This window comes from Fundulus heteroclitus, unplaced genomic scaffold, assembly GCF_011125445.2.
Source record: "Fundulus heteroclitus isolate FHET01 unplaced genomic scaffold, MU-UCD_Fhet_4.1 scaffold_90, whole genome shotgun sequence".
Classification (NCBI taxonomy): domain Eukaryota; kingdom Metazoa; phylum Chordata; class Actinopteri; order Cyprinodontiformes; family Fundulidae; genus Fundulus; species Fundulus heteroclitus.
In genome coordinates, this window is record NW_023397362.1 from 742878 (window position 1) to 769890 (window position 27013).

Sequence of the window (27013 nt, forward strand, 5' to 3'; positions counted from 1 at the left end):
AGTTTCATTGTTATTATGTACATGTCCGTAATGGAAGGGATGCTCAGGTGCACAAACAAACACAAACATGCATGTTCACAGTGTGATGAGTGCAGAGAACGAGAATGCTGGATTAAATATATTACAGCATTCTCCAGTATATAAAGAGTTATATACGGTGTTATGTACATGAGGTAGGTGAATTTGGTATACAGTATACAATATAACTATATGAACAGTAAAAGTGAATAGTAAAAATGAACAGCCACTTATTTTATGTTGTTGGAATCAGCTGTTAACTAGAATGCAGCAAGGGCTGCATGATTCCTTCAACATCACTCCTTGACTAAGGATTAAAACAGGTTTTCACTTCATGTTTATTGTATGTGGAAACTTAGTTGTTACTGAATTGAGATTAATTCAGTAGAAAAAAATCACTTGTAACATTGCATCGAGTGCTTGGACACCACTTAAATTACTCAAACACTCAAAGATGGATTATCTTTGAAAACAAACAAAATAAAGGTGTGCATCCAAAAATACAAAGTCATCTATATATTTGTATTTCAGTCATTCCTTTGAAAAAGTGAAGACCATTGTATAATCACACAGGGTGGCATGTTTAAAGCATTTACTTTTCTTAATATTGATGATTGTGGCTTGCAAGTAATTGCCGTCCTAAACCCAGAGTTCCTAAAAATATCACATAAGATCAATTTAAAAAGGTACCTGATATAAGGACATGTTATGTCATCTACATATCTAACAAAACAGATACTCAGACATCGGCACATTCTGCATGAGTTACCTTTCGATCTGTGGATCATCTGTCAGAATAAAACTCGCTTGTTATCCTGTGTCAAGGTTTTCATGGTTCCTCACAAGTTTTCAGCCAACATTGACTGTTATTATTTTGCATACTTTAATAGGAAACCCCCCAGAAAATGAATTTATTTCAAAAGCTTTCAGAATTCTAAACTAGCAGACTAAGATCATTTACCTTAAAGGGCATTATTTGGCATGTATTCACAGGCGTGTAAATAGATTAATTAGAACAGTTAATGAGCATTGCATGCGTTAAAGATCTCAGGAACATCGTATGGAGTAAACCACGCTTCCAGCTGAATTAAAAGCCTCGATGAAGGCCCTCTTAGTAATCAGGGAAATACGGAGGGGGAAAAAAAAGTATTTTTTATTGCTACACTTGCCAAACTCAATACATGAAATGGACAACAGGTTGATTAAAAAACATTAAGGGTCAACTTGGTCTCAATGTAGGGATTGTATTAGTTGCCCCACTCAAATCTACAGGAATAAACTTTGACTATACTGCTAATAAAAACATGCCATGGTTGTTTTAATGTCATGTTATTTTACATCTGTACTACAGTACAGTTTGAACCCCTATAAGGATTCTCTTTCCTATGTCTAATAAAATGGTGTCAATCAGAACAAAATGGATATAGTTGTGTAGAAAGTTGTCCGCTGTTTATTCAAACTTAGCAACACGGATCTCTACGGACATATGACTCAAAAATCAAATCAAAAAGCAATAATTCCAGCAAACACTTTCAAATAAAGTTGATAAAAATAAAAATAAAAAAGCACAAAACAGTTATCCCAGCTTGATTATCATTTTCAGGACTGACGCATCGGCTGATAAAGTCAAAACGTTTGCCATCGATCGTCTGGTAAGATAGGAAACGTACCACAAAGGTTGGATTTATAATGGGGAGAAATAAACAACACCTCAACTTTAGCGGCAGCAATTTAGCCCATGCCAGGATCATGACACCAACAACTTGCATAGGAGAGTTTTTAATTTACAAAGACTGAACAGCAGAATAAATTTGACAAACATTTCAAACTTATTTACAGTATATTTGTTCCAAACCAGAAAGTTTCATTCTAATGGCTCTGTAATAATTGTATTTGACTTGTAAAACCACATTTTAAAGTGTCAATTCAAGTTATTGATGATGAAAATGATACATTCATTAAGTCAAAAACCAGACTTAAAAAACTATGTATAGAGAAAACCAGGGTTGCCATTCACCAGCTGTGACTGTGCATCCGAGACAGTATGCTCCAATTAATAAAATAATAATGATGAAAAAGATTAATAAAAGCCAAATAATTCAGATTCATCATTCTGACTGTTTCAGAGCTGAACGCCACCGGTGACTGAAACAGTGTTTCAATTCTTCACATATTTAATCATATGTTATTCCTTTGCTGGTTTATACTTTTAAATGACTGACACTCTTGTAGACTTGTAATCATAACCACTTTTCTACCTTCCAAAGTAAAATTAAGAAGAGTATATGTACTGATGTAAAAGAAAACTGTTTAGTGAGGTAAACAGGTTGTAGTATAATACAAACAAAACACAAAGTGAAGTCAACCACTCTCATACCAAACGTTAACTGCCAGTAAGATTGTTTTTAAAGTCAATTCTTTTAAGGTAGCATTTCAATCATTTGACAATTAGTGTCAAATGAATAATAGAAACATTCTTTGTGACTAACAGTCTTTACAAGTTGATCATTTCCTTTAGCCACCAACAAAACCTTTAAATAAGTTTGGCTCATAAATAGCAAAAGAGATTTTCTGCTGGAGATGGCTGGGATTTCTGCATATTATGACACGATAATATATGCAATCCATACATTATTTTATTTTTCACATTTTTGAGAAAAGAAATATATACACACACACACACCAAACAAGCTTGAGCAGTGCTTACACTTGTATCTGCATATTGCTTCCAGTTACCTGAGGTTCACAAGAGCTAAAAGCAAAAACAAAAAAATAAAAACAGCATGTTTGTCCTTAAATGTAAAATCCAACACAGAAATGAAAAATTATATATATATATATATATATATATGAAATAATACATTACCAAAGCCTAGCCTTGGAAAATCTACAGCAAAATAAAACACTAAGACTAGAAAGTGTTTTAACACAATAAACCGTGAAATATCCTGGGACAGAAAATACTTTAGTCAAATTAAATGTGGGCTGGACTGACATCTGGTGGAGAAAATAGGTCATGCAGCTTAAGGAAAGTCCTTTCCTACTTGTGAGGACATCACAAATGTAAACCCTAGAGACAATATTTGGTATGTTAGTGATTTCTATGCTAAGAAAAGAGGAATAATAATTACACCTTTCAGCCACTAGATCACCAAAAGGTCACGCACTGGATCTGTAACACCAAAGAAGAGTTGAATTTGGGCATTTGGGACATTTCTTAATAATAATAATGATAATAATAAAATAACTAGAAGAAAAGTGGCAGCAACAAAATACCTACATCTTTGTCTAGCCAACCGATACTTCGATAAAGTAAACACTCCAAAATCTAAATATATTTTCTTAATTGCTCGACTTCATTGCTGTTAAATCAATTTCACAGTAGGTAAAATACCTCGCTGGGCTTACAAGTCTGATATGGATTTATTTTTTCACAGAAGGTGAAGCAATCATTAAAATCTAAGCAGATATACTCCTCCTCTGTCTATTGAACGTTTTTCCTAATCGTACCCAGACCACTGCTCTTGAAGTGTTTAGTTTATTCTGCTGCTTCCAAGTCTTTATGATCCCACCCTAAGCTTCTCTGATACATGTTCCAATTCCAGACTTTTTGGTCAGTGCAAAAACATTTCCTGTATAGACAGAGAACATAACGTCTTAAATGATCTTGTAAAGATATAAACCAATACTTTCGAATACAGAAACATAAACACAAAAGTGAGGCTCATTTTTGAGAGAAGGGCCTTTTATATGAACATAAGATTTTTATTTCCATTAGTTTACATCAGGATAAAAAAGGTTAATTTTTTTATAAATTAGGAAAATGTGGAAGATGCTGTGGGTCAAAACTGTAATTTTGATTAAGGTTTTGCTTTTGAGCTGCTGCCAAACATTAAAACGATGCTGAAGTAATAAAGTAGAAAACTTTACTTTCTGAGAAAAAACTGAAATTCTTGTAATTTATCTCAAATATTGCATTTTTTCCCCCCTCACTCTTTCATAGGTGGGTCAGCTCATGGCTTGCAGCATATCCTGGTAGTAGAAATTAGAGGTGAAAAGGATGCTGTTGTCCGGTTCCTCAGCTAATGTAAAGGACTAAAAAAAAGCAACATTCATATTCCAAACCTTTATAAATTACACAAACAGGAACCAGAAATGGGGAAACGTATGGCCCATCAGGACATATATGGAACCTTTGAGTTTTTGGTACCATTTATGGGTCATTTCACACGTTCTGCAGGGGGAACGTCTTCTCTTACATCGTTAAAACCATGACAGGCCTTTATCCAAACATGTCGGCATCATCGTCGTCATCATCATCATCATCTGATTCTTCCCCCAACCCTGCAACATGACAACACAAAAAAACATGCAACATATGTCTATAACATTCATTTAAAACCATGATGTCCAGGATGCTGAAAAAAGGTTTGAAACAATAGAGAACAAATTATTTTCATTCCTCACAAGTCATTTCCTATTTACCTGTTGTCACATTGTGCTATGATCAAAATACAGCTTTTAAAACGTTAACTGAAAACCAGGAATCATAAAAAATAAAATAAAATAAAAGTTAGATTGGCTTTTTGCCACAATATAAAATCACATTAAATTAATTACATTACACGTTTCAAACAAGCTCGTCTGCCAGATTAAACCTACCTTTTAAAAGTAACAACATTTAAGCAGGTATTAAACATGCTTGTCTTTACAGACATACATTGAGTAATTTTTTTTATTGTTCTTATGTAATTTTCCAAATTTAAATTTAGTATTTTCATTAGCTTTAAGCGGAATATCATCATAATTATCAGAAATAAGGCCTTAAAAACATTAGTCTGGGCGTAATTAATCAATATTTTGAGTTTAGATCAGTGAATTGAGTTACTAAAAATAAATAAACTTTTCGATCATGTTGTAACTTATTCAATATGACTTTATTTAATATCATCAACTTTGAAAATATCATCAACAAAGATTAAACAGCTGAAGCCAAAAACTTTCCAATTTGAAGAAATATAGTTGGCATAACTAAAAATGTCCAAATAATAGTATAGGAGAATAAATGTGTAGTTGAACTGACTATATAATGCTGATTATCAACTGGTTTGTTTTGCAAAGTGTCTTGAGACATTTATATATTGACTCCATATGTTTAATAGAATTGAATTATAAAAATTATTATTAAATAGTGCCTGAATTAAAATCTCCAAATCTCAAATCTCAATTACACACGCTGTAAATAAAATACAATTTTAAATAAGTATTACATACCAGAAGAACTGGCATTTATAACCTTTAATTTATTTACAAATGAGATTAATTTATTCAACTGAACTTAATTTAATATAAAAATCTCGAATAAAACTATTAAATTTGCTATTCAATTAAATTTAACAAGCAGATCAACACTATTACTTACATGAAATATTGAAGCTTGATCCATCTTGCTCTGGATATCCATATTCATCATCACTGATGTGTTCCTCTTCACCGCTGCTGCCGCCCAGAAGAGCCTCAATCTGACAATTCAGAAAGCATCATACTGCATAAATATTAAATTCTAACATTTCATTAATACATTTCTGCTACAGTCTGTTCTATGTTTCCAAGGGTTTATCTGAAGTAATCACTTATGTTACTAAACTATAAGGTTTTATTTAAACAGGCCAGTAACACAATAGAAAGACACCACCAGATGAGACTGTACAATACTTTAACTAAAGAATATCACAAAGGTTTTTCATATTCTAATGATATAAATTATATGTTAAAGATTGAGGGGTTACAAAAACATATAGCATAATAAGTGGATGGAAAAAGCTAAAGATATAATTTTTTTTGCAGCAACTCTGTTTAACAGCTGGTAGTATAATGATTAGATTTACTTTAAAGAAAGTTATCCCCCTTAAAATATAATTTAATTTAATCAGAGGACATGTGTGGAAGTTTCCACTTGTAGACTTTGCTATGGGAATTTCCTGGAAGCCTGAAAGCTTAAGAAAAAGTGTGTATATTTGTCAGGGTGACGTAAAACAATTATCTCAACAAACCTGTATTTTGGTTCATCAATCTAACAACTGAATTTGTCTTTTACAGCAGAGACTTGAAAAATAATAATTATACATTTCATTTGTAATGCACTTTATATTTAAGCAAACCTAAAATAAAAACACAAAGAAGACCATAAGAAAAAATGAAAACTAAAATTAGGCAAATGAAAAAAAAGCTCTCAAAAACATTCCTAAAAAGGCGAGTTTTAAGGCCATTATTAAAAAAAATACGATAAGTACAAAAAGTTTAGCAAAAACAATTTTACATATTTGTTTGACGTTACTATAAAGAACCCCGTTTTATTTCTCCAGTTATTTTTCTAACTTATAACTTGATAAAAAATGCTTAGGTGAGATTGTGATAATTAATTACCTGTTTAACTGATGTAATTTTATTTATTTATATAACTACTGCCTTGACAAAACCATTAATTGAACGCTCAATCAAATGCTTGGAGACCCTAAATAGGAACAGTGAGGAGCATCCATAATTATTTTTCTGTTTGTGTTTTTTTTTGCATGTTTTTCCTTCATTACTATGTAATTTTTTTCTGTTTTCATTTTCTCTGATCATGGATGAGTTTTCTCAGATTTTGGACAAATCAACCTTTCTGCAAGATGCTGAAACACCGGTGTTTAAATCTTATCAATACATTTGTATGTTATTTAATACATGTTGCCTTTTTATACGATGGAAAAATGTTCATGAGTCAAATATGCTACTGGAAAAAGGTGGAGCTACTGAAAAAAATTGACAATTATGTCCATTTTAAAAAAGCAGTCGTAATAATAGTATAATAATATGCATTCACATTACTGAAATTAAAACAATATATTTTTAAACAGCCTCTTACACATCTCTTAGGATATATCTGTCCGTCTTTAACATGTTTATCAAGACAAAAATAATCAGCATATATGATTATAAGAAATAATCAGATACCGCGTCATCTGCAGGTGTGTCAGCTTGCTCCTGGTTCTCCTGGTCTTCATCGTTTACTAGTTCGTCAATGAGGGCATCTGTATCTATGTCCTCATCGTCGTCATCGTCGTCATCATCTGTGTCTGAGGAATCATCATCCTCCTGATCTTCATCCTGGTAAAACACAGAATCCAATGAAGATAAAGCATCCAGATCCCACATGCAAGCAGTCGAGGTCAGATTGGTCTTATGCCGATCATAAAAATCACCCAAACCCTTAATACAGACAAGAATTCAGGCAAGAAATAAAACTGAGTTTAAACAAATAATAATAAAGAAACACTAAAGAGAAAAAAAAACTACTTATTTTTTGAATGTGACAAATCTTACCTGATCATCGTCGTCTCCTTCTTCTGCTAGTTTCTGTCGTCCAACCTCGTAAAGACGACATACAGTGTCCATGCTCATAGTGTCTTGGTTCTACAGAGGGGACGTGCAGAAATGTCATTTTAAAAAGTGCATGCAAATATATTCTTAATGTTCCTCTCTATAATAAATAAAAACTCAAACTCTGAAGATAATAGTCAGAAAGCAGAATATCACCAATATACATAACATATTTCTATACATTTTTAAATGTTTTCTACTCCTAACTTGATTTGCTACTAATTGAAACCATCTACGCTGCAGATGTGCTTTACTGTTATTATCTTTAACATCAAAATACCCCAAGTCACTGCTAACCTGAACGTGAAATCTAAACAAACACTAATGAGATGAAGTAAAAAAAAAAAACAAAAAAAAAACACAAAGTCATATGGCGTACCTCTATGACAGCCAGGTAGTAGTCCTTGGTATCAGTACACAGATCAAAGATGTTCCTCTTTACATCCACTGTGGCTGTTTATAATCATACAAAATGAAAATTATAATCACTATCTGAAGCAAAAGACGACTGATGTGAAATTTAAGATTCAGCAAACCACTAACACACCAAAGTATGTAAACATCAGAATATATGGTTTTTAAATGTGGGGCTTGATAATTAGATTTTTTAACATAAGATTCAAAGGCTTCAACTTCTATTGTTATCAAGACACAAAATGCTCCACAAGGCTTTTTGCATTTGTTTCTCTCAATAAAAATGAGTAAACCTTTTGTGGAAAAATGATTTGAGTCATTACAGCAGCAAGTTCAACCAACCAATAGGCTTGTAGTCTGTGGCATCAAACGTCCTGAAGGACGAGCCGAAGGGACTCGTCACCTGCTGCTCCATGACGTCGTGCTCATCGTCAGCTTGCAGCATCGCTGTTCATGAGAAGAGAGATCAATGTGACCATGTGGCAAACTGTGCAGCAAAACGCATTGCTTTTAGCAGAAAATAAGAGAACCAGCTCCATACCTCCATACATGATGGTGCCATTGCTGTTAAAGACCACCCTGCACTGATCCAGAGCAGGAACGGTGTGGAGCAGGTGGAAGGTCCTCAGGTCCCACTGAAACCTCCAGTCAAGGCTGACAACTATGGGAAAACCCAAGGACAACTACAAACATTCATCTCAGCATGAATAAAATGGTTTTAAAGGTGCATTGCGCAAGCCCCAGAATTTCTGCTGACGTATGCCCCCTCTGGCGACAAGTTGAAATGACACCAATGCTGTGCATGGAGGAGGAGAAAAAAAAACACCATCCGCCGTTACGACTTCACGGGTCTTTTTTTTAGACCTGTAATGTCTTCTCAGGTAACAAAATTAAAATATATTTAATTTTGAAAGGAAATATTTCATATTAAGTCTATAGTCAATTTTTTTAGGGGAGAAACATGAGGTTAGACAGAGGCGGACATTATATATTATATGGAAATAATATTTAATTTTGAAAGGAAATATTTCATATTATAGTCTATTATATTATCAGTCTGTAGTCATTTTTTTTTAGAGGAGAAACATAGGGTTAGACAGAGACAGACTGGCCATTGGGAGCACTGGGGGTTTTCCCGGTGGCCCAGATGGTGCCCTGGCCTGCTGGCCCGGACCGGACCGCTGAGTTATGGAAGAAGGTTCGGGTCGCTGTCAATAACAAAACCAATCCATGCCGTTCATGCGGCTCACTCAGGTATCTCAATTTACTTTTTTTTCCATAAAGGAGCAGGTAAGATATAAACACTAAAGGCAAAATGAAAACACTAGCAGACTATCCTGTGCAATAGTTTAATAAGGAAGTTAGTCTCACTGTGAGGAACCAAGAGCATCAACTCAATTAAACAGCAATCACGCTTCAACTTTCCCCTTTTCGTCGCACCAGACATTTGTATGTTATTTTTACTATTGTGTGGAGTCTGAGATGGAGTCTGAGATGCATATTCTAAAACAGTTGCCCATGTTCTCTCACTCTTGCTGCTTCAATGGCGGCGTAGATTGAAAACAAAGCAACCAGGTGAACAAGAGCAGGCAGTGCGTCACACCAAGAGAATTTGGCTCAAATCACTCTCTCAGCTAATAGACCCTATAGGAGTAACTGTGGTAAATAGAAGATAACAAATTTTACACATCGGGCAATAGTAAGGACATGTATGAGAAAGAAAATAAATAATATTTAACTTCAAAACTTGTGTAATGCACCTTTAAGGAACATCTCTTAGCAACAACAGTCTGGTTAATATGTTTTCTATGTTCACATAAGGAAAATATTTGCAAAGCTGCAAGTTTGAATATTATAGCTCTAAAACACAGCAGCTGAGAAACTGAAGCTTAAGTTCTTATACATATTCAGAAAGGATACAATCTCTGTGTTTATGATGACCTCCAGGCTGTTTGGATGGAAAACCCCACTGAGGTTCATGTTGAACTTGTCGAACTTGTGGATGGCCCGTGACAGCCGCACATCCCACAGAACCCCATCGTTTAGCACCAGGACATCAGTGGGGTTGAAGGTGGCACAATTCCTCTTGTATTTATTGGCCAATGCGGGGTCGTTCAGGGTCAAGACCTTCTGGCCCGTCTGGATGTCGTAGATCTAGAACAGAGAGGAATTGATTCATGAAGGTTGATGTAGTTTTGTGTAGCCTGAACTCATTACATAACCATAAAATAATGTGTCCTATTTCAGTTATCTGACACCCAAACCAATAAAAAAAAATCAAGAATGACTATTAAAAACATAATAGAAAATGAGACAAGTTAAAAAATGTGTAACAACATGATAATGAGAAGCAACGCTGAGTCATTTGTCTTACGTACATGTGCAATTTGGTCCTTAGTGCCAATTACTCTGTCTTGAGAGAGTTTGCTGAACTCCACATAGTTATCGTCTCCAAAGGAGTTCCTGGGGGCAAATGACACATGCGATTATTCAACAATACATCATCTATTGTCTTATTAGTGTTGAGTAAAAGTAAAACTACGATGTGGAACAGTTTTTACTTCATGCTGAAGACACTGTTCATACTCCACAGAGCTGACAGCGGGACGCTCCAGGAACCAGAGGTAAGAACCAAGTTACCATCCTAGAAAAAGGACAAAAAAAAAAATATTCATCCTTTTAAATCACACAAAATGTTCAGGAAAATAGATGCAACAAATAAGACTGGGTAACACTTTATTTGAAGGGGTGTACATAAGACTGACATTACACTGTCATAAACATGACATAACACCTGTTATGAACATAAATGACTCTTTATGAATGTTTAGGACTGTTGTCATTGTCATTCGGTAAATTATGACATTGTTTAAAATGTCTTTGTTATGACAACTTGACATTAACAGAGACAAGGTTAAGTTTAGGGCTTGACTTGGGATTAGGTTAAATTTAGGGCTTGATTTGGGATTAGGTTAAATTTAGGGCTTGATTTGGGATTAGGTTAAATTTAGGGCTTGATTTGGGATTAGGTTAAATTAAGGGCTTGATTTGGGATTAGGTTAAATTTAGGGCTTGATTTGGGATTAGGTTAAATTTAGGGCTTGATTTGGGATTAGGTTAAATTAAGGGCTTGATTTGGGATTAGGTTAAATTAAGGGCTTGATTTGGGATTAGGTTAAATTAAGGGCTTGATTTGGGATTAGGTTAAATTAAGGGCTTGATTTGGGATTAGGTTAAATTAAGGGCTTGATTTGGGATTAGGTTAAATTTAGGGCTTGATTTGGGATTAGGTTAAATTAAGGGCTTGATTTGGGATTAGGTTAAATTTAGGGTTTGATTTGGGATTAGGTTAAATTAAGGGCTTGATTTGGGATTAGGTTAAATTAAGGGCTTGATTTGGGGTTTTGTTAAATTAAGGTCATAACAAAGACATTTTAAACAATGTCAACTTTGCTTTAATAGTGTCATAATTTACCGAATGACAATTAATGACAACAGTCCTAAACATTCATAACGAGTCATTTATGTTCATAACAGGCGTTATGTTTATGACAGTGTAATGTCAGTCTTATGTACAAGACTGTACAAGGATTTGATCAAACTAATCAAACTGGAGATGTGAATTCTGTCTCGCTACCCGGGACGGCTCGATGTGAGTGATGGCCGATCCGTGGCAGGTGTAGTTGGCCTCCTCCTCTCCAGAGGAGATGTTGTAAACTTTGACGTGACCAGAAAAGGTTCCCAGCATCAGGAAGTTCTCGCAGGCGGAAAAGGCACAACAGGTGAAGCTGCTATCGCCTCCGTCGCCTTCGTGGAAAACTGACATGGGTCGAAACCTCACAGCAGGAAAGCAAAGGGAAACAGAGTCAAACGGATAAAAATTTTACATCAGAGCTCATAAAAGACGCCTGACGTTTCTCACCTGCTGAATATCAGATGTCTGTCCAGACTTCCTCTGCCCGCACCTCCATATTTTGGATACAGCACCCTATTCCCCAGACGGGTGGTGAAGTTGGGTGACGCCTGTCGCCTCTGTTTGGACTCTGGGCAGCAGTGAGGGGTGAAAAGGGAAAAAGGTGGACAGGTGGTGACGGGATTAGGACAGCGGGCGTGTTGTTCCCTCAGGTACTCTGTGATGATGTTGTCGAGGGTCGGCAGAGAAGGCAGGTGGGACTCCAACTGCTTTTTCATAGCTGGGGTCTGAATAAAAGTTAGAGGAGACAAGATTGTATCTCTCAGATGTCAGCATATTTGATTAGAAAACAAAATATTCACTTGGACCCAACCTTCTAATTAAAAAGAAAAGTGTCAGGAAATGTATACGCTTCATTGCTTCAGGACAATCGCTAAAGAGATCGAGGCTTTAATTAGTGCATGTTTTACTTATACCAATGTAAACAACAATAAAGCCTCAGACTTTATCACAAATGTCCTTTATATTCAACAAATAAATATCAGTAATACATGTTACGACTAGTAAAAATATGTATGACCTATATATGACATAATTAGAAATTAACCCAAAAATATAAATCGGCAAAAATAAAATTGGTGTTTAGGACATCTGTGCAAAAATAGCGACAACTAAATATTTCAGGTGACAATTCATGAAACGTTCACTCCATCTTGGAGGAATTATAGATTATTGAACTGAACAGAAAAAGGACAATTTTAGTAGATGAATGTTTGCAAATAATTCAGCATTCGCCAATTCACCTTCTGGTTTTGAGGTATTGTCATTGTTCACTTCCTCTTAGGATTTAGTTCAAGAATAAAGCAGGATTCGCTGTGTCATTCTCATAATTATAACTCTTTAACATGACGGGCACAAACCGTGATAGTATTACCACAGTGTTGAAATGAAACTTGATTATTTTTGATGCACAGAGCTAAAAATGGCTTTTTGTTTATTTTCTTAAATAAATTAATAACATTGAAAGGGAAGGAAGGATGGAAGGATGGAAGGATGTAAGGAAGGAAGGAAGGAAGGAAGGAAGGAAGGAAGGAAGGAAGGAAGGAAGGAAGGAAGGAAGGAAGGAAAAGAAAGCATTTTCTCTCATCAGACCATATAGACGGCTTTGTAGGAACATGGACAACTCAGTTGTCAAATGTCTGACTTAAGTTTCACAAATTAATTAAAAGAAAAATCTGGAATTACAGTCGTAGAATCATTGAACTTTTATTACCACACTGAAGGACTTTTTATGGATTTCAGCTTTGTGTTACATGCATAAAGGGATGACTGACCTGTATGAAAGTGCCAGAGTCAGACTTCTGTTTAAGTGCACGCAGCTTTTTCCCTGAGTTGCAGCTGGTTGCTGGTCGCTCCCGAGAGAACAAAATCCGGCCAATGGGATGCGAGCTCTGAGGCGACGGATGAGGAGGGGTGGTCGGAACAGCCGAGGCCGACGCCCAGGAACCCGACAAGTGAGGAATGGCAGGCGAACGGGAAGCAGAGGGCCCGGCGGCGGCTGAATTACCCGAGGACACGGGAGAGCTGCCGAGGTGGGCGGCGACACGAGCCGCGCTGCCGCCGGATAACCGACAAGTCCTAGGTTTGAAAGTGGAGGAGGTAGGGGTGACGCAGGAGGAGACGGCGTTAGGACACAGAGAGGCTGCAGGTAGATTTGCCTCTTTAACCAGGGTGTTCGCTGTGTCGTGGAGGCCTTTGGCTACAAGGTGGTTCCTGATCAGAACGAGGAGCTCCTTCTCAGAGAAGCTGATGCGAGTCTGGGCAACCACGTTGGCCTTCTGCAGGCGGGACAGCGACACGTCGGCGCCCATGATGAGGGGCTTGCCGGACACTCGCTCGGTCAGTTTGATGGCGTAGCGACAGAAGCGGACGTGTTCGCTGCGTTTGTCCTGCAGCACCGGCTCCTTCATGAGCTGCAGAGGACAAAACAAAAAGCATGAAACATTTCGTCTGAGAACTGGAGCTGAAGTTATGCTCTCTTCTGTAATATTTTCCCATCATTCATGGATTTTATTTTCTGCTGAACCTTTATTATTCTAGGTAACAAATCAGTAGTTTGAGGAAGAAATGTGTCATTCTTCTTTAGAAATGATAATGTGAAAGAAATACAACATTCATTTATCACAAAATGAGATGAGGAATGTCGTCAATAATTAGTTTTTTCATGTGAGAGAAATCTGTAACTTTCCCTAAATAAAAAAAAATAAACAGAAAACTGGAACCAGAAAACAAACCATTTCTAAAATAATTTCTTTTTTCAAATTAGCATTGAATCTAGACAATTTCACAACACAACTAATGCTTTTTCAGCAGCTTAGAGAAGAACACTGGTACATCAAAACTGGGAACATTGGCTGTAAAATTAAGATAAACATTCATTTGAGGACTCTCTTTCAGTCTGACTATGATTAAAGTAAATTATATCCATGCATATGTTAATGGGGGGAAATATCAGATCTAATCTAATCACCAATTCATTATGAGTTATGCAGATTTCGCTATAAGGTCCACAGTTGAGGTATAAGAAAATATGTACACAACACATTTTTAGATATATGGGTTCCTGTTGTTGTTTTTTCTTATTTTGAAGGAATCTATCTCCTTGTTCTCTGTTTAGGAGGTTACAACATGATTTACACTTTGTTACAACCAATTTATGCACACAGCACTATAATAACAGCAAACCTGCTGAGAAGATTTTGAGGAGCAGCTTTAGCCTTTTGTGCCAATTATCAAAGATTCTTTAAAGTTTTTAAACCACAGGATTTGTTTTTGCTGGAGTTTGGATTGCAGATCTTTTCGTCACCTGCTGAATGTGACTGCTGGTGAAAAGCGGCAACTTGCTGATGATCTGTTTGATGGCGGAGCTGCGAGAGAGTCCGACCAGAGCCTTACAGGCCAGAGCGCGGATCAGGTCTGCGTCCGTGATGGGAACCTTCACCGACAGCAGAGACAGAAGCATCTGCAGGGTAGAAGAGGCAAAAGACGACATGACTCTGGGTGGGACAGGAAGGAAAGTTCTCCATTATATCAATAAGTAACAGAGGTAATCACAACAAGTACAGGTGTTCTGATGCCTACCTTTATGCCATTATTGTTCTGCACTACTTTCCACATGTGGGCCAGCACCCTGTTGTGGGTGGCTGGGGGCGGCTGGGGGTGCAAAGGGTATCTGAGGGGGGCAACAGCAAAAGCACTGACACTGTTCAGGCTCTGATCTGGAGCGCAGACACAGTTTATTATCACCTGAGGTAAGCGGGGGACAGGAACAAAGATGGAGGCGGCCATTAACAAAACAACAATAAAGAATTAACACAGCTTCAGAAACTGATGATCATTGATTTACCCAATTATTTAACCTGGCAAAAAATGTGCAGTTAAATATATTTTTTCTTATATACCCCCCTACAAAATGATTAGACAGAACTAGGATTTTACAGAGGCAAAAAAATCCTTAATTAGCTTTGAAAAATCCAACAAGGTCTTGCTTTAATGTTAATAATTTTTTTCTTAAACAGTGAACAAATATAGAAATCTCAGAGTCAAAGCATTAGCTCACCTGCAAAGCAGACTTCTGGATCTCTGCATCATTAGGAAACACTTCACCTTCAGCAACACCCAGAATGATGCTCATACCTGCAGAAAAAAACGTGATAAACAGAGACGCGTAAAAAAAAAATCCTGGATGGAAATTTCCAAAAAATCAGAGTAAAGACAGAAAAGTTTTACTGACCTACAGTGGGAACCAGGGACCTGTTTTCATCAATGACGTCCACAGTATCAGCCAGCAGCAGCTGGACTTTAGGAACAACTGTCAGGATCGCCACAATGTCCAAAGCATAGCGAACCGTCTCGCTCCTGGAGAGAGAAAACCCACCATGAGATGAAGAAAAGTTAAGTACTGAACAGTTATTTCTTTTACTGCTGCTGCTATATGTCAGAATTTAAACAAAAGGATTAAAACATTCTTGAATTTCATTGTGAAACTTTCTTAAAACTCATCTCGGCTCATATTATCGCCTTACCTGCCGTAGTAGGTCGTCCAGTCGCAGGCTGCAGAGATGAGCTGCAGCATTAAAGGAACACAGGACAACTTGTAGAAAACTTCAACGGGCTCCCATTGGAGCTGAGGAGGTCCACACTCGATAAGAAACTCCATCATCTCAATTATTTGCTCTCTTGTGTACGTATAGGCCTGGAAACAGGGAATAATATATATAAATACATGTAGGACAATATAGTGTCTTGGTTAAGTATCATACAGTTACAGCTTTTCACTTTTTATCATTTAACAACCACAAACTGCAGTATATTTCATTCAGATTGTGATAGATGACAAGAAGTAATGCATAATTGTGAAGTGGAAGGAAAATGATACATGGTTTTCTTTTTTAAACAAATAATGCACTTTAATTGTTGCATGTATTTGTCTTGTATATACACCTGCTGCTGGAATTACATCGCCGATTCTTTGGGGTTATGTCAGTTTTTCTTATATTAATTGAGCAAGTATCTCAAATTTAGTTGGATTGAAAATGTTTTTTTACTTTTGACTGACATTATAAATTGGATATAAATCCATGAGTCATTCTGGCTCATAACAATATTCTGATCATGGGTTCTCCAACTTTTTATAGGGAGTACCATCTAAAGATATATTAAGCTCACTGAGAACAAACATAAACATGTGCATTTAAAGAAAAAAATCAGTTTTATTTTCTATTCTATTGAAATAAAAGAAAAACAGGAACCTAGAATAGTTTCTCCCGAGCCACCCTCGGAGGTGCTATGATACAGGAATAGTTTTGTCTGCATTAGCTTTGCAGTCTGAGCAAAGAATGGTAAAAGAAAGTGAATCCATACCTTGTAAAACTGCTGCTGGGGAATGATGGTACCGCTTTCTGAACTATGCAAAGACTGTTTCACCTGTTCGGTCTTCACGGCCAGGTGAGCCTCAAAGTACCTTGATAAACAAATTAATGATACAATAACGTTTGATTCATGGGACACTTTTTCCTTCAGTACACTGCTGCAATCAAACAATTTATGTCACGTCAAGTCAAAACTAACTAAGAACTGAAAATAGCAAAAATTAAGGTTTGACGCTGAAATATTGAGACGTAATTCGTGACTTCTCAATAAGCGGAGCTGTATGTCCGTGAATTCAGCATCTCATACCTGCGCAGCGCCATGCAGGTGTGCTTGGCGGTCTGTCTGCTGGAGAACACGTGGTCGTCGCTCATTGTCGAAGCCTCGTTCTCTGTGTTAAGGATCTCCAAAGTACTGATCTACAGGGAGAGAGTGAGCAAAAATAGTATATTAGATATAATTATAATTTGTTCAATTATAGTTATAATTAAACAAAGCACCTAACAAAGCCAAGGTTTGCACTAATTTTGTGTTTTCAAATATCCTTTCTGGAAAACCTTTCATTAATTTCAGGGGAATTGTTAAAAAAAAGATATATGGAAGAAATGTAGTCTCATTAGAATCTGACTTTTTTTAGACATTGAATTTATAACAGAATTTTTATCCTGTGAAATTATGAAAGTGATTTTTTTTTTTTACTATAAATTTGCCAACATGAGTTTCACCAGCAGGAATTCCCCTGCAGAAACAAATGTGTTGACCTTCTGGTGACACAACCCAAAGCAATTAGCACTAGAACGAGTCAAGCGGTTATTAGCAGAGGTGAATCTTTTATTAGTTAGCTGGTCGGTTGCTTAATGAAGATGAGCGGAGATTATTACAAAACTTCCTCCAGGTCCAAACAAGAGTCTCTGCTGACAGGTAAAATAAAACTATAATGGCTGTTAATTATTACCTGGTGTTTTGTAATAATCACGGTTTAGCAGAGAAACATCCTCATTCATCTTCATGAACACACTGACTGCTAAGAGTCTCCCCTCTGCCCAACACCCTGGTGTGCCACGATCAAAGAGAACCGAAGGAAAACCACATACATAATTGCACGGGATAAAAATTCTGTGCCTAAAAAAAGTCTGATTTTTATTATATTATCTTCCATAAAGACAATATATTAATGGTTCAGAAATGGTCACAAACAGTGAGACTGACAAAAGAAACTAATCTATCCATCTTTAATCTAGTTTGGCAAAGAAAAGGAGTTTAAAGGGCATAAAGATTCCTACATGGTCATTATTGAACTATATGTCATAAAAAAAAATATATAAAAATAAATCTATGGATGTTTTTGGGATGTTTTCAATGGCTTCACCTCAAAAGTTATTGTGTTATTTAAGACTGATCTGATTATAACCATTGCGTGACAAAAGGTATAAAAGAAAAACATCCTCACATTATCATTGTGCCAAGCATATATTCACCATAATAATACAGCTTTAATTACTTTTCTGTTGCCATTGTATACACTGCAGAAACGGAACTAAAAATAAGTAAAATGTTCTTAAAATTAGTGTATTGGTCCTTGATTTGAACAGGTACATAAGATGATTTGCCATAGGAATAAGATTTTTGCACTTAAAATAGGAACAATCCATCTCCATCATCTTATTTCAAGTGCATGATATCTAATTATCTTATTTTAGGGATCAAAATACTCATTCCATTGGCAGATAATCTTATTTACCTAGTCAAATCAAGGACAAATACACTAACTTTAAGAACATTTTACTTATTTTTAGATCCGTTTTTGCAGTGTACAATTTCATCTTGCCCAAGTAAAATAGAAACCACTGCACCAGCAGAGTAATAGCATGTGTACAACTTAGCACTAACCAGATTGACCAGCCTGCGCAGACCGTCCAGCTGGTCAAAGAGCTGCAACACCACCCTGAATGAAAAAGAGACAGAGAAGAACATGGTGGCGTGACAGATGCCTGAAGCGTGGGACGACTCCAGCAACCACAGAGCGTAGGACACCATGTCTGACAGCACACCGTCCGTGAACATGCACACCTACGAGAGAACGGACAGAAGAACGGGGCGGTAAGATGGCAGCAACAGGAAAAACATGGTTTACAGTCGGCCGTTCTCCCAACGGGAACCGTAAATCACATCAAATCAAGTCTAACCAAATTATCAAGGCTGCCTTGAATCTTTAAAAATCTGAATTATTAAGGATCTTCATGAAAAAAATAGGTTGTGTTCGTGTTCACCGTACCCTCTCCATTGCATCCTGATTGTACGCCAGGTAGTAGAGGCAGAGAGAAACTCCTGTTGCTGCCATGGAAGGCCTCGGGATCTCCAGGACTTTCTGCACTCCTCCCTGAGCGATGAACTCAGACGCAAACTTCTTATGAAGGAGCAGTGAGGCGAGACACTGAAGAGAGAAGCGGGAATAAAACAGAACAATTATTCACTACCTTACAAACTACAGATCATTTAGTAACTACGGAAATCCATATGAAGATTAACTTTTAAATAGAACAGTATGGAGGTAACCTGGAGGTTATTATGATCAACTAAAATAAGTTTATTAAAAAGTGATTATACCGCAGGTTGATTCCTGCAGTATAATTTCTATTTTCTACTTTGTTTTGTTTAAAAAAAAAAAAAGTACAACGGGAAAGCTAAAAATATTTTAAAAGGAATACAAAAATCAAACAAAACTAAATCAGCTTTTTGTGTCTTTTTGTTCATGTTAGAAGGTCATGGGTTGTCAGGCAACCAAAAAAGTTTTAGAAATTTTACAATTTATTACAACATAGCAGATTATTTTGCCTTCATTTTGAAAATTATATTTTCAGTAAAAAAAAAAAGAAATATCAGCGAGGCATGGCTTCTCTGAGTTTTTTATTATCCTAAACTATAAGTAAATTGTTGATCTATCCAAAAAGAAAAATTAAAAAAGAAAGAAAAAACTCCTTCAAATAAAATGTTATATTATAATATTTCCAGATTATAATATAACATCTTTGGTGTTATATTATAATTGGTGAAAGACTGAGCAGCAGCAGCGCTCCACCCACAGAAGAAATTATCTTGTAAACACAGAAGCCCTTTTTAGGGTGGAGGAGGCTGATGGCTTAATATATATTTTAGTCACTATCAGTTAACCTTTATTGACCCAGAAAGGAAATTTGGTATACAGCCACCAGTTACACACAGAAAAAAAAAACAGACAACAACCTCATCAACAACAATCCCCACATGCTGGACTTTATCAGTCTGACAGAATTTCCTCAGCCTATCGGTTCTGCAGCGCTGCGTTCTTAATCTCTGGCTTGATTGCAGAAGTTCAGACTCAGCGTGAAGAGGATGGCCGGGATCGGATAAAACGACATTAGCTTTGTTTAAAGATGTAATAATCTTTAATGATGTAATAATATAGAGGTGACTAATACAGTCAAGAGGGATGGCAGCGATTTTACTGCATTCTTTGACGATGCCATGCAAACACTTCTTAGTTTTCTTTCATCTTAGAATCTGATTGAATTTGACTTTGTAATGTGTCTTGAGATGACGTGTTTCATGAATTGGCGCTATATAAATAAAGTTGAATTGAATTGAAAATTATCCACATTTATGTTTAAAAAAGAAGCTGCATTAAGGCTGGGCTTTGGCATTTTGTTTTAAAAAAAAAAACTACATTCAACAAACACCTTTCTGGGATTTTCTTTTAAATAAACATCTAAATAAAGACAGTAATAGACAGATATATATACTGGGGATAGTGGATAATAACACTGACACTAATGACAACAATACCTAATAGACTGTTGGATTTATAAGAAAAAACATTTTCTACATCTTTGTTGTTTCATTTAATAATAATAATTAACTAATAATAATAATAATAATATAATAATAATCTTACCAGCAGAGCATCGAAGGTAAGCTGCACATTTTTGGTCTTCCTGAGGTCGATGTAGTTCATCATCAGCGACCGGATGTCCATTTTCATAAAGACTGCCAGCAGCTGCAGAGAGGAAAATGATTGTTTTCGATTACAGACACGCTTCACAAACTTAATTGGCTAAAAAGAAAAAAAAAATACCAAAATAAGGTCTGAGGCTACATTAAGTATGCAGAGTTACAATTATTTTAAAGGACGGTTCTAAAACTTTATATAAGAACGCACAAAGAGCTTTCTACAGTATAGCTTTGAGTTTCTACACTGTGAGTCACACTTCCTTGCAAAAATATCCATCCAACTCAGGCTTTAATCAGGCTGTGACCACAAACTTCAACGTATTTTATTGAGATTCTTGGGGGGGGGATAAATTAAAACAAAATGTTGCACTTTTTTTGCTTAATCTTTGCAAATCAGCAAATGATCAGGCAGATTGGGCTTTCAGATCAACAACGGCTTTGTTCCCCCACTTTTCTAAAAAATGGCAGCTTTGTGGATCTCTGCAGCTCCTCCAGAGTCAACATGGGACTCTAGGCTGCAGGTTTGATTAATGCCCTCCTTGATCAGTGACAGTTTAGTTGAAAGCCACGTCTTGGACATTTTTAGTCGATCAGCAGACCCAGAAAAAAATACGTATTTTAAAAGTATTAAAGTACTCAAGGCAACATCAATCAGGACTTTCAAGAAGAATGAAACATCTAAACTTACAAAAAAAAAATTAAACCAAGCCGAGTTCAATCATAACAAGTATAAATACGGGCTATTCTTTTAGAAACCTAAAAAGGCTCTCATTGTCAGCCCAACCTCATCCCCGGCCTGTCTGGACCGTTCCCTGGTCTGGACTTATGATGAGAGTAAATTACACATCGCTGGACTCTTTTACTTACATTTTTTTGTCAAAATAAAGGAGACAGAAAACCATGTACCGTATCCTTTTCTTAATAAGCTGCTACTTTGTGTTGCTCTATCGCATACCATCCCAATGACATCCATTAAGATTTGTGGCTGTAATGTGAGAATATGTGAGAAAGTTCAACAGGGAGAAATGCTTTTTGCACGTTGTGTGTGAAGTCTACAAATTTGTGTTAAGCTTCCATCAGTGGCTCTCATGCATTCGCCTCTGGTAACATAACATTTGCCTCTGGCAAAATAATCAAAGTATCATCTCAGCTGCTTGTTAGTGGAGTATCATCATGTAAAACAGTTTGATTTTAACATTTTCATTCCCAAGTCTACATTCCTCACATGTTTTCCTCCTCAATCTCTTATCTCATCTAGCCGTTAGCACTCCTACCTCCTTGTAATCTCCGAGGGGAGTCAGGTACTGCAGGATGAGCCTCTGCTCCATGGCTGGGCTCAGCGGGGACAGTCGGTAGTCGGAGCCGATCAGGATGGAGCTCATCTCAGACCAGGAGGAGCTGTTGCCTGCCAGCTTGCTGGTCCCAGCCATCTCTGCCTCCTCCTCGGTCCTCTCGTTCTCCTTTCCAACCAGTTTCTTCCCTCCTCTTCCTCCTCCTCCTTCCTCTCCTCCCTGAGTGTCTTCCTTCTCCATGGAAGTTGGAGAGCTTGGAAGAAGGAGAGTGGAGGTGCTGCTACCACCGCTGCTTCTCTGGGCAAAAGAGTTGGCCTCTGACATTGACCTGCTGCTTTTTCCATTTTCTTCCCTCCTCCCCTTCTCTTCAGAGGCCTCTTCCTCTTCCTCTTGTGTCTGGATTTGCAGTTTTTCTGTCACACCTGAGGTCTGAGCAGCTTCATCCTGAGCGTCTCGAGGTAGATTCTGGGCAGTAGGCTCGGCGGATTGCAGCTCGTGTAGACGTTTAATCATCATGGATACCTGGATGAGCAAAGTGAAATTATTGCAATACAAAACTTTTATTTAACCAGACAAACTGCTAATGAAAAATAAATCTTTTTTCTTTTCTTCTTCTTCTTCTTCTTTTTTTTTTTTTTTAGAGGTGGGAGGTTCAGCTTTCTGAAAACTAGGTAACACATTTTAAGCGATTATTGTTTAACAGTTTCCAAAGAGGATGCCATCCTTACAGCCATGACTAAACATTTAATGTTTTCTGTCTGTCCCCTTTTAAAGGCAGCACTGCAAAAAGGGAACAAAAAGTAAATAAGATGATCTGCAAGTGGAATAAGATTATTTGCACTTAAAATAGGAGCAACTCATTAACATCTTATTTCAAGTGCAGTGTATCCATTTGTTTTATTTTAGTGGTAAAAATACTCATTCCATTGGTAGATAATGTTATTCATCTGCTCAAATCAAGGACAAATAAACTAATTTCAAGAAATTTTACATACTTTGTGTTCCTTTTTTGCAATGTGAAGGAGAAACTAATTTTTCTAGAGTCCCGAATTTTAACTGAGTCTCTAAACACGGTTTGGGGTTGTTTCCTGAGCTGCCACCCCCACTGATGATGTGCGTGAAACCCACCAGCTGAGCGTTGTCCTCCTTGTGCCGAGTCGCCACTTCCTGGTGGCTCATGGCTCTGGCCAGCAGGCCGGTGGCGTAGACGCACAGCGGCCGCTCAGCTTCACGGGCCCAGCTGAACAGCTTCCCAACCAGGCCCTCCTGTAACCCACACAGCACAAAACAGTCGTTTGTTCCTGAAGAAAAGTATCACTGCAGCATGGTGCTGTCACAACCATGTTTCACAGTGGAGATGGTGTGGCAAGGGTTTGTTTTCCCACCACAGTGTGGTAGCTTTTAGCCCAAAACATTTAACATTTTGGGCTGTATTGCCTTAAACAAACACGGAAAGAGTTTCAGCGTATTCAGCCCCTTTACTCTTTACTTCAGCCATAATATCGATATTAAATCGTTTTTAAAAACATTGATATTAACCTTTGTAGGGATACAGTACAGCAGCTTTTTTTAATAGTGTGTAAAACAAAATAGAAAGTGATCCCCGTCCCAATTCTAGGGCCAACTTGGTTCCTCTCAAACTGCCAACACACGTTTCAACAGTGCATGGCTTGTACAAAAAGCATCGGTTTGTATACATTTTTCAACAAACAGGGATTCTTAAATGCAATGCAAGACTCAAGTACACGAGCACAATGAGCAGACGGGAAGGTTAAAATATCCTCATTTAATCCATGGAGTCATGGGTAAACGAATTATCAGCTTTTTCTTTCACCGTCTATGACCTAATAAGCATAAATGTAAAAAGTACCTTTTCTTCAAAGATGACAGCCGTATCCAGGCCTGGGACGATGTTCTGAAGCAGGCGACATGCGGCCGTGTTGAGGCTAACATCACGACTGCTCATGATATAAGTGTCCAAAAGCTGCAAGACACATGCAAAAACTTTCAAATATCCTTACATAACAGCTCTGAAACAGAGCATTTATCTTATAATGTAAATATTCTAATATGATGGAAATGTGCTAACTTGATAGATATGTCGCATTAATAAATAATATATATATATACACACACATAAACATGCAAACTATTATGGTTACCGCATTAGTGAAGTCGTCATTTAAAAGAAGCATCTTCAGCAGCTGTCCCAGCATACAGTTTGGGTCAGCTCGTCCTGAAAGATCAAACACAAGCCAAAAAGTCAGCAGCAGGCCAAAAGTTTATTAGATTAAAAGGACTTAATAGAAATGCATGTGTCTGACTATGGTTTTAAGGTTTAATAACATTTAGAGAGAAAAAAAAAAAAAGAAGAACGAGCATCCACCTGGGTGACGATCATCGAAGGGATCAGGATCCGCTTTGTAATACTCTTCTGTCTCCCGTTCAAACAGCTCAGACATTCTGTAAAAAAAAATAAGTAAAAATCGAAACACAGATGAGATACAGTTCAGTCCCCGGAAAGCCCTCAGAGAAACAAAAGGAAAGGATCTGACTTGGTTAGGATGGACACCAGTTCCTCTGTGGTACCCTGCTGCGTCTCTTCCCACTCGTCTAACAGTTTGGTGAGATCAGTTTTGGCGTCCGCGTTCATGGCCACCGCCATGGCAGCGGACAAGGCAGCTGTCCATGCAGCAGACAGGACAGCCGACAGCTCTTCGTCTTGGGAGGACATCGCAGCCTGGAGGAGACAGGGGAAAGGATGAAACAGCAGCAGAGCTGAGACAAAGAAACATTTAGTGGGTTGACAGGTTGGAGGAAAACATTTGTGACGGTAGAGAAGTCTACTTTTAATATATTTCTGCAGTGAAAAATGGATGCCCCCTGCTAACCGGTGTACAGAAGTCACTGGGAGACAATTATGTAAAACTCAGTCCACAAGCATTTGCGAGAGACGGAAGGTTTTAGGAGAAAATTGTTTCATGTTTACGTCTCAAGTTTTCTATGACTAGTGAGTATTTGACCCAATTAGCCTTAGGCATATTTAGGGGAAAAAATAAATGTATTGTTTACACAAATCACACTCTTCTTGTTTATAACACTGCAAAATAAAAGTGATTAAAAAAAAAAGTCAGCCAGTTTTCCCTTGAACAACTTTGACCGTTTTTTTCAGCCTGTGAAAACATCAGCTCTGAGATTAATGTCCCTCTACGTTGTCCTGATTCAACAAACCAAATAAACAAACCACCTTTATGACGGAGGTGGAAAATATACAATGATCAAATTTAAAATCTACCAAAATCAAAATAGCAACATAACCGTATTCTCAATTTCAGTTGATCACAACTGCAAACAGAGCAGAATGTCAAATGTCCTAAACAAGTAAAAAAAAAACAAGTATAACACAGAAAATATCTCATTATGCAAATAAGAAAAAGTAAACATCATGTTTTATATCAAGATTCCTGATACTAGCGCAGCTGCTTGGGTGGGAAACAGTTTGACTTTATACATCTTCAGTCCCGTCGATCCAAAACAAAGGGTGGAGCACGTCGAAAGGGTCTAAAGATGAAGCAGCAGAGCTAAAAATAACAGCCCACTTGGACCAAATGGATTTCTTTTCACTCCATTTCTGTTTAGCAACATTTTGGAGCAACTGGAATTTATTTACAGCGGATAAGACGGACTTAAACTTAACAGGTTTAACTTAAACAAGTTAATGCGGTGAAGCACAGCATGTATTGCATCCAAATTAAATGTAAACATGGAGCACGTTAGTCCAAAAGTGTCACAGTTCAACAATTAACTAATGTGTTACTTCTGTGTGTGTGTGTGTGTGTGATTGTTTAATTTGAACTGTAAGGTAGCGCAAACTAAAAAAAACGCACACAGCATCAATAACATAAACAAAACTGAAAATGGAAATCGTCAATTGAAAAACAAAATGTACTCATTTATTTAATGCGTGTAACGTCACGTTTATTTGATCAAATGCTGAAATGTGAATTCACTTTTATTTGCATTTCAGCCTGCACCTCCAGCAGGCTGAAATGTACATGACCAGACCTTCTTCTGGGGTTCTTTTTTTAATAATATATCTCAGATTTATCTGCAGAGAACAGTGCCAGGAGTTCAGTAATGTATTTTACAAACACACGCTGAACGGCATCAGAAACTCCACAATCAGATCCACATTTGTTTTGTTTGTAATCTTTAAAAAAAAATAAGAAAGTAGAAGGCAGTCTCTAAACAAATAAAGACAGATAAAGAATTGGGAGGAAGGAGCAGGTAGCAAAAATAAATCAAGTTTGTTTATAATAGTTTTTATTGTCCGATTGTGTAGAATTTCAGCCCCCTCTGAAATTATTGGAACCTGGATTCCAACTAGAAACGTCTCTGTTGCCTTAAATCTCCTCCTCGCCTTTGGGCTCACGTTGCCTCCTTAATAATACTCACCCCGCGCTGCCGTGGGGATCGTCGCGGCCTCATCCCTACAGCGGCCGTCAGAGGTCGTGGCAGGTGAGAACAAACTGGGGGGGTTTAAAACCCGCCCCAACAGGTGGGTCAGTCTGCTTGCGGGACAGCTGGCTTATTTGTTGCTGCTTCGGTTACTGAGCTCCAGCGGCAGGTAGCAAACTCATTCACCGAGAGTAATTTTAAGCTACACCCACCGCCTCTTCTGCATAAATATCTCCCGTTCATGTTACGGAGAGATAAGCTCCTCAAGTGAGCAACCCCGAACTCTCCAACAGCAGGTTGACAGTTGCCTCATGTAACAGTTTTAGCTAGCAACGCAACATCGGGTTATTTTTTTTTTGTGTTACTTACCTGAGAATTCCGCTTTCTCCGCTTCGTGTCGCTCGTCTAACTCGTTAACGGTTCTTTTATTGATTTTCTATCCAACTTGCAAAAAAAGGTGCGAAAAAATAATCCATGAAGGCAAGGTTTAAGGTGAGAAAAAAGTTTCACGTTTATTTTCAAACTTCTCCCCCGGCGAACGTGCGATACGTCACCAAACAACCGGGCGACGTTCGATGAC

General features: G+C 37.4%; 1 protein-coding gene across 2 annotated transcripts; it reads right to left on the minus strand.

Annotated features, from left to right (window-relative positions):
• Positions 1 to 1440: 1440 nt before the first annotated feature.
• On the minus strand, positions 1441 to 27013 carry LOC105939248 (DDB1- and CUL4-associated factor 1). Of its 2 annotated transcripts, none has more exons than XM_021307957.2 (30): positions 26803 to 27013; positions 24531 to 24715; positions 24362 to 24438; positions 24138 to 24211; positions 23846 to 23959; positions 23104 to 23241; positions 21958 to 22497; positions 20628 to 20729; positions 18972 to 19130; positions 18587 to 18766; positions 17006 to 17115; positions 16691 to 16790; positions 15853 to 16022; positions 15561 to 15685; positions 15387 to 15463; positions 14909 to 15073; positions 14634 to 14789; positions 13102 to 13740; positions 11777 to 12054; positions 11492 to 11690; positions 10416 to 10498; positions 10233 to 10317; positions 9775 to 10008; positions 8396 to 8489; positions 8197 to 8301; positions 7820 to 7893; positions 7384 to 7473; positions 7015 to 7167; positions 5441 to 5540; positions 1441 to 4362 (listed from the first exon to the last, which is right to left on the minus strand). In XM_021307957.2, the coding sequence occupies exons 2-30, from the start codon at positions 24707 to 24709 to the stop codon at positions 4301 to 4303; spliced, it is 4662 nt and encodes a 1553-aa protein (XP_021163632.2). In that variant the 5' UTR covers positions 24710 to 24715; positions 26803 to 27013; the 3' UTR covers positions 1441 to 4300. The 2 variants fall into 2 exon arrangements, with proteins under 2 accessions (XP_021163632.2, XP_012736790.2); XM_012881336.3 differs by lacking the exon at positions 26803 to 27013 and adding an exon at positions 26431 to 26602.

Excerpts from the sequence above, each read along its gene's own strand:
- LOC105939248 (XM_012881336.3), bottom strand. The coding sequence starts at position 26,463 with ATGAGGCCGCGACGATCCCCACGGCAGCGCGGG. Across the intron at positions 16,791-17,005 it reads ACCTGCATGGCGCTGCGCAG|GTACTTTGAGGCTCACCTGG; the intron begins GTATGAGATGCT and ends TTGTTTATCAAG. Across the intron at positions 10,499-11,491 it reads CTCACATCGAGCCGTCCCGG|GATGGTAACTTGGTTCTTAC; the intron begins GTAGCGAGACAG and ends TCCTTTTTCTAG.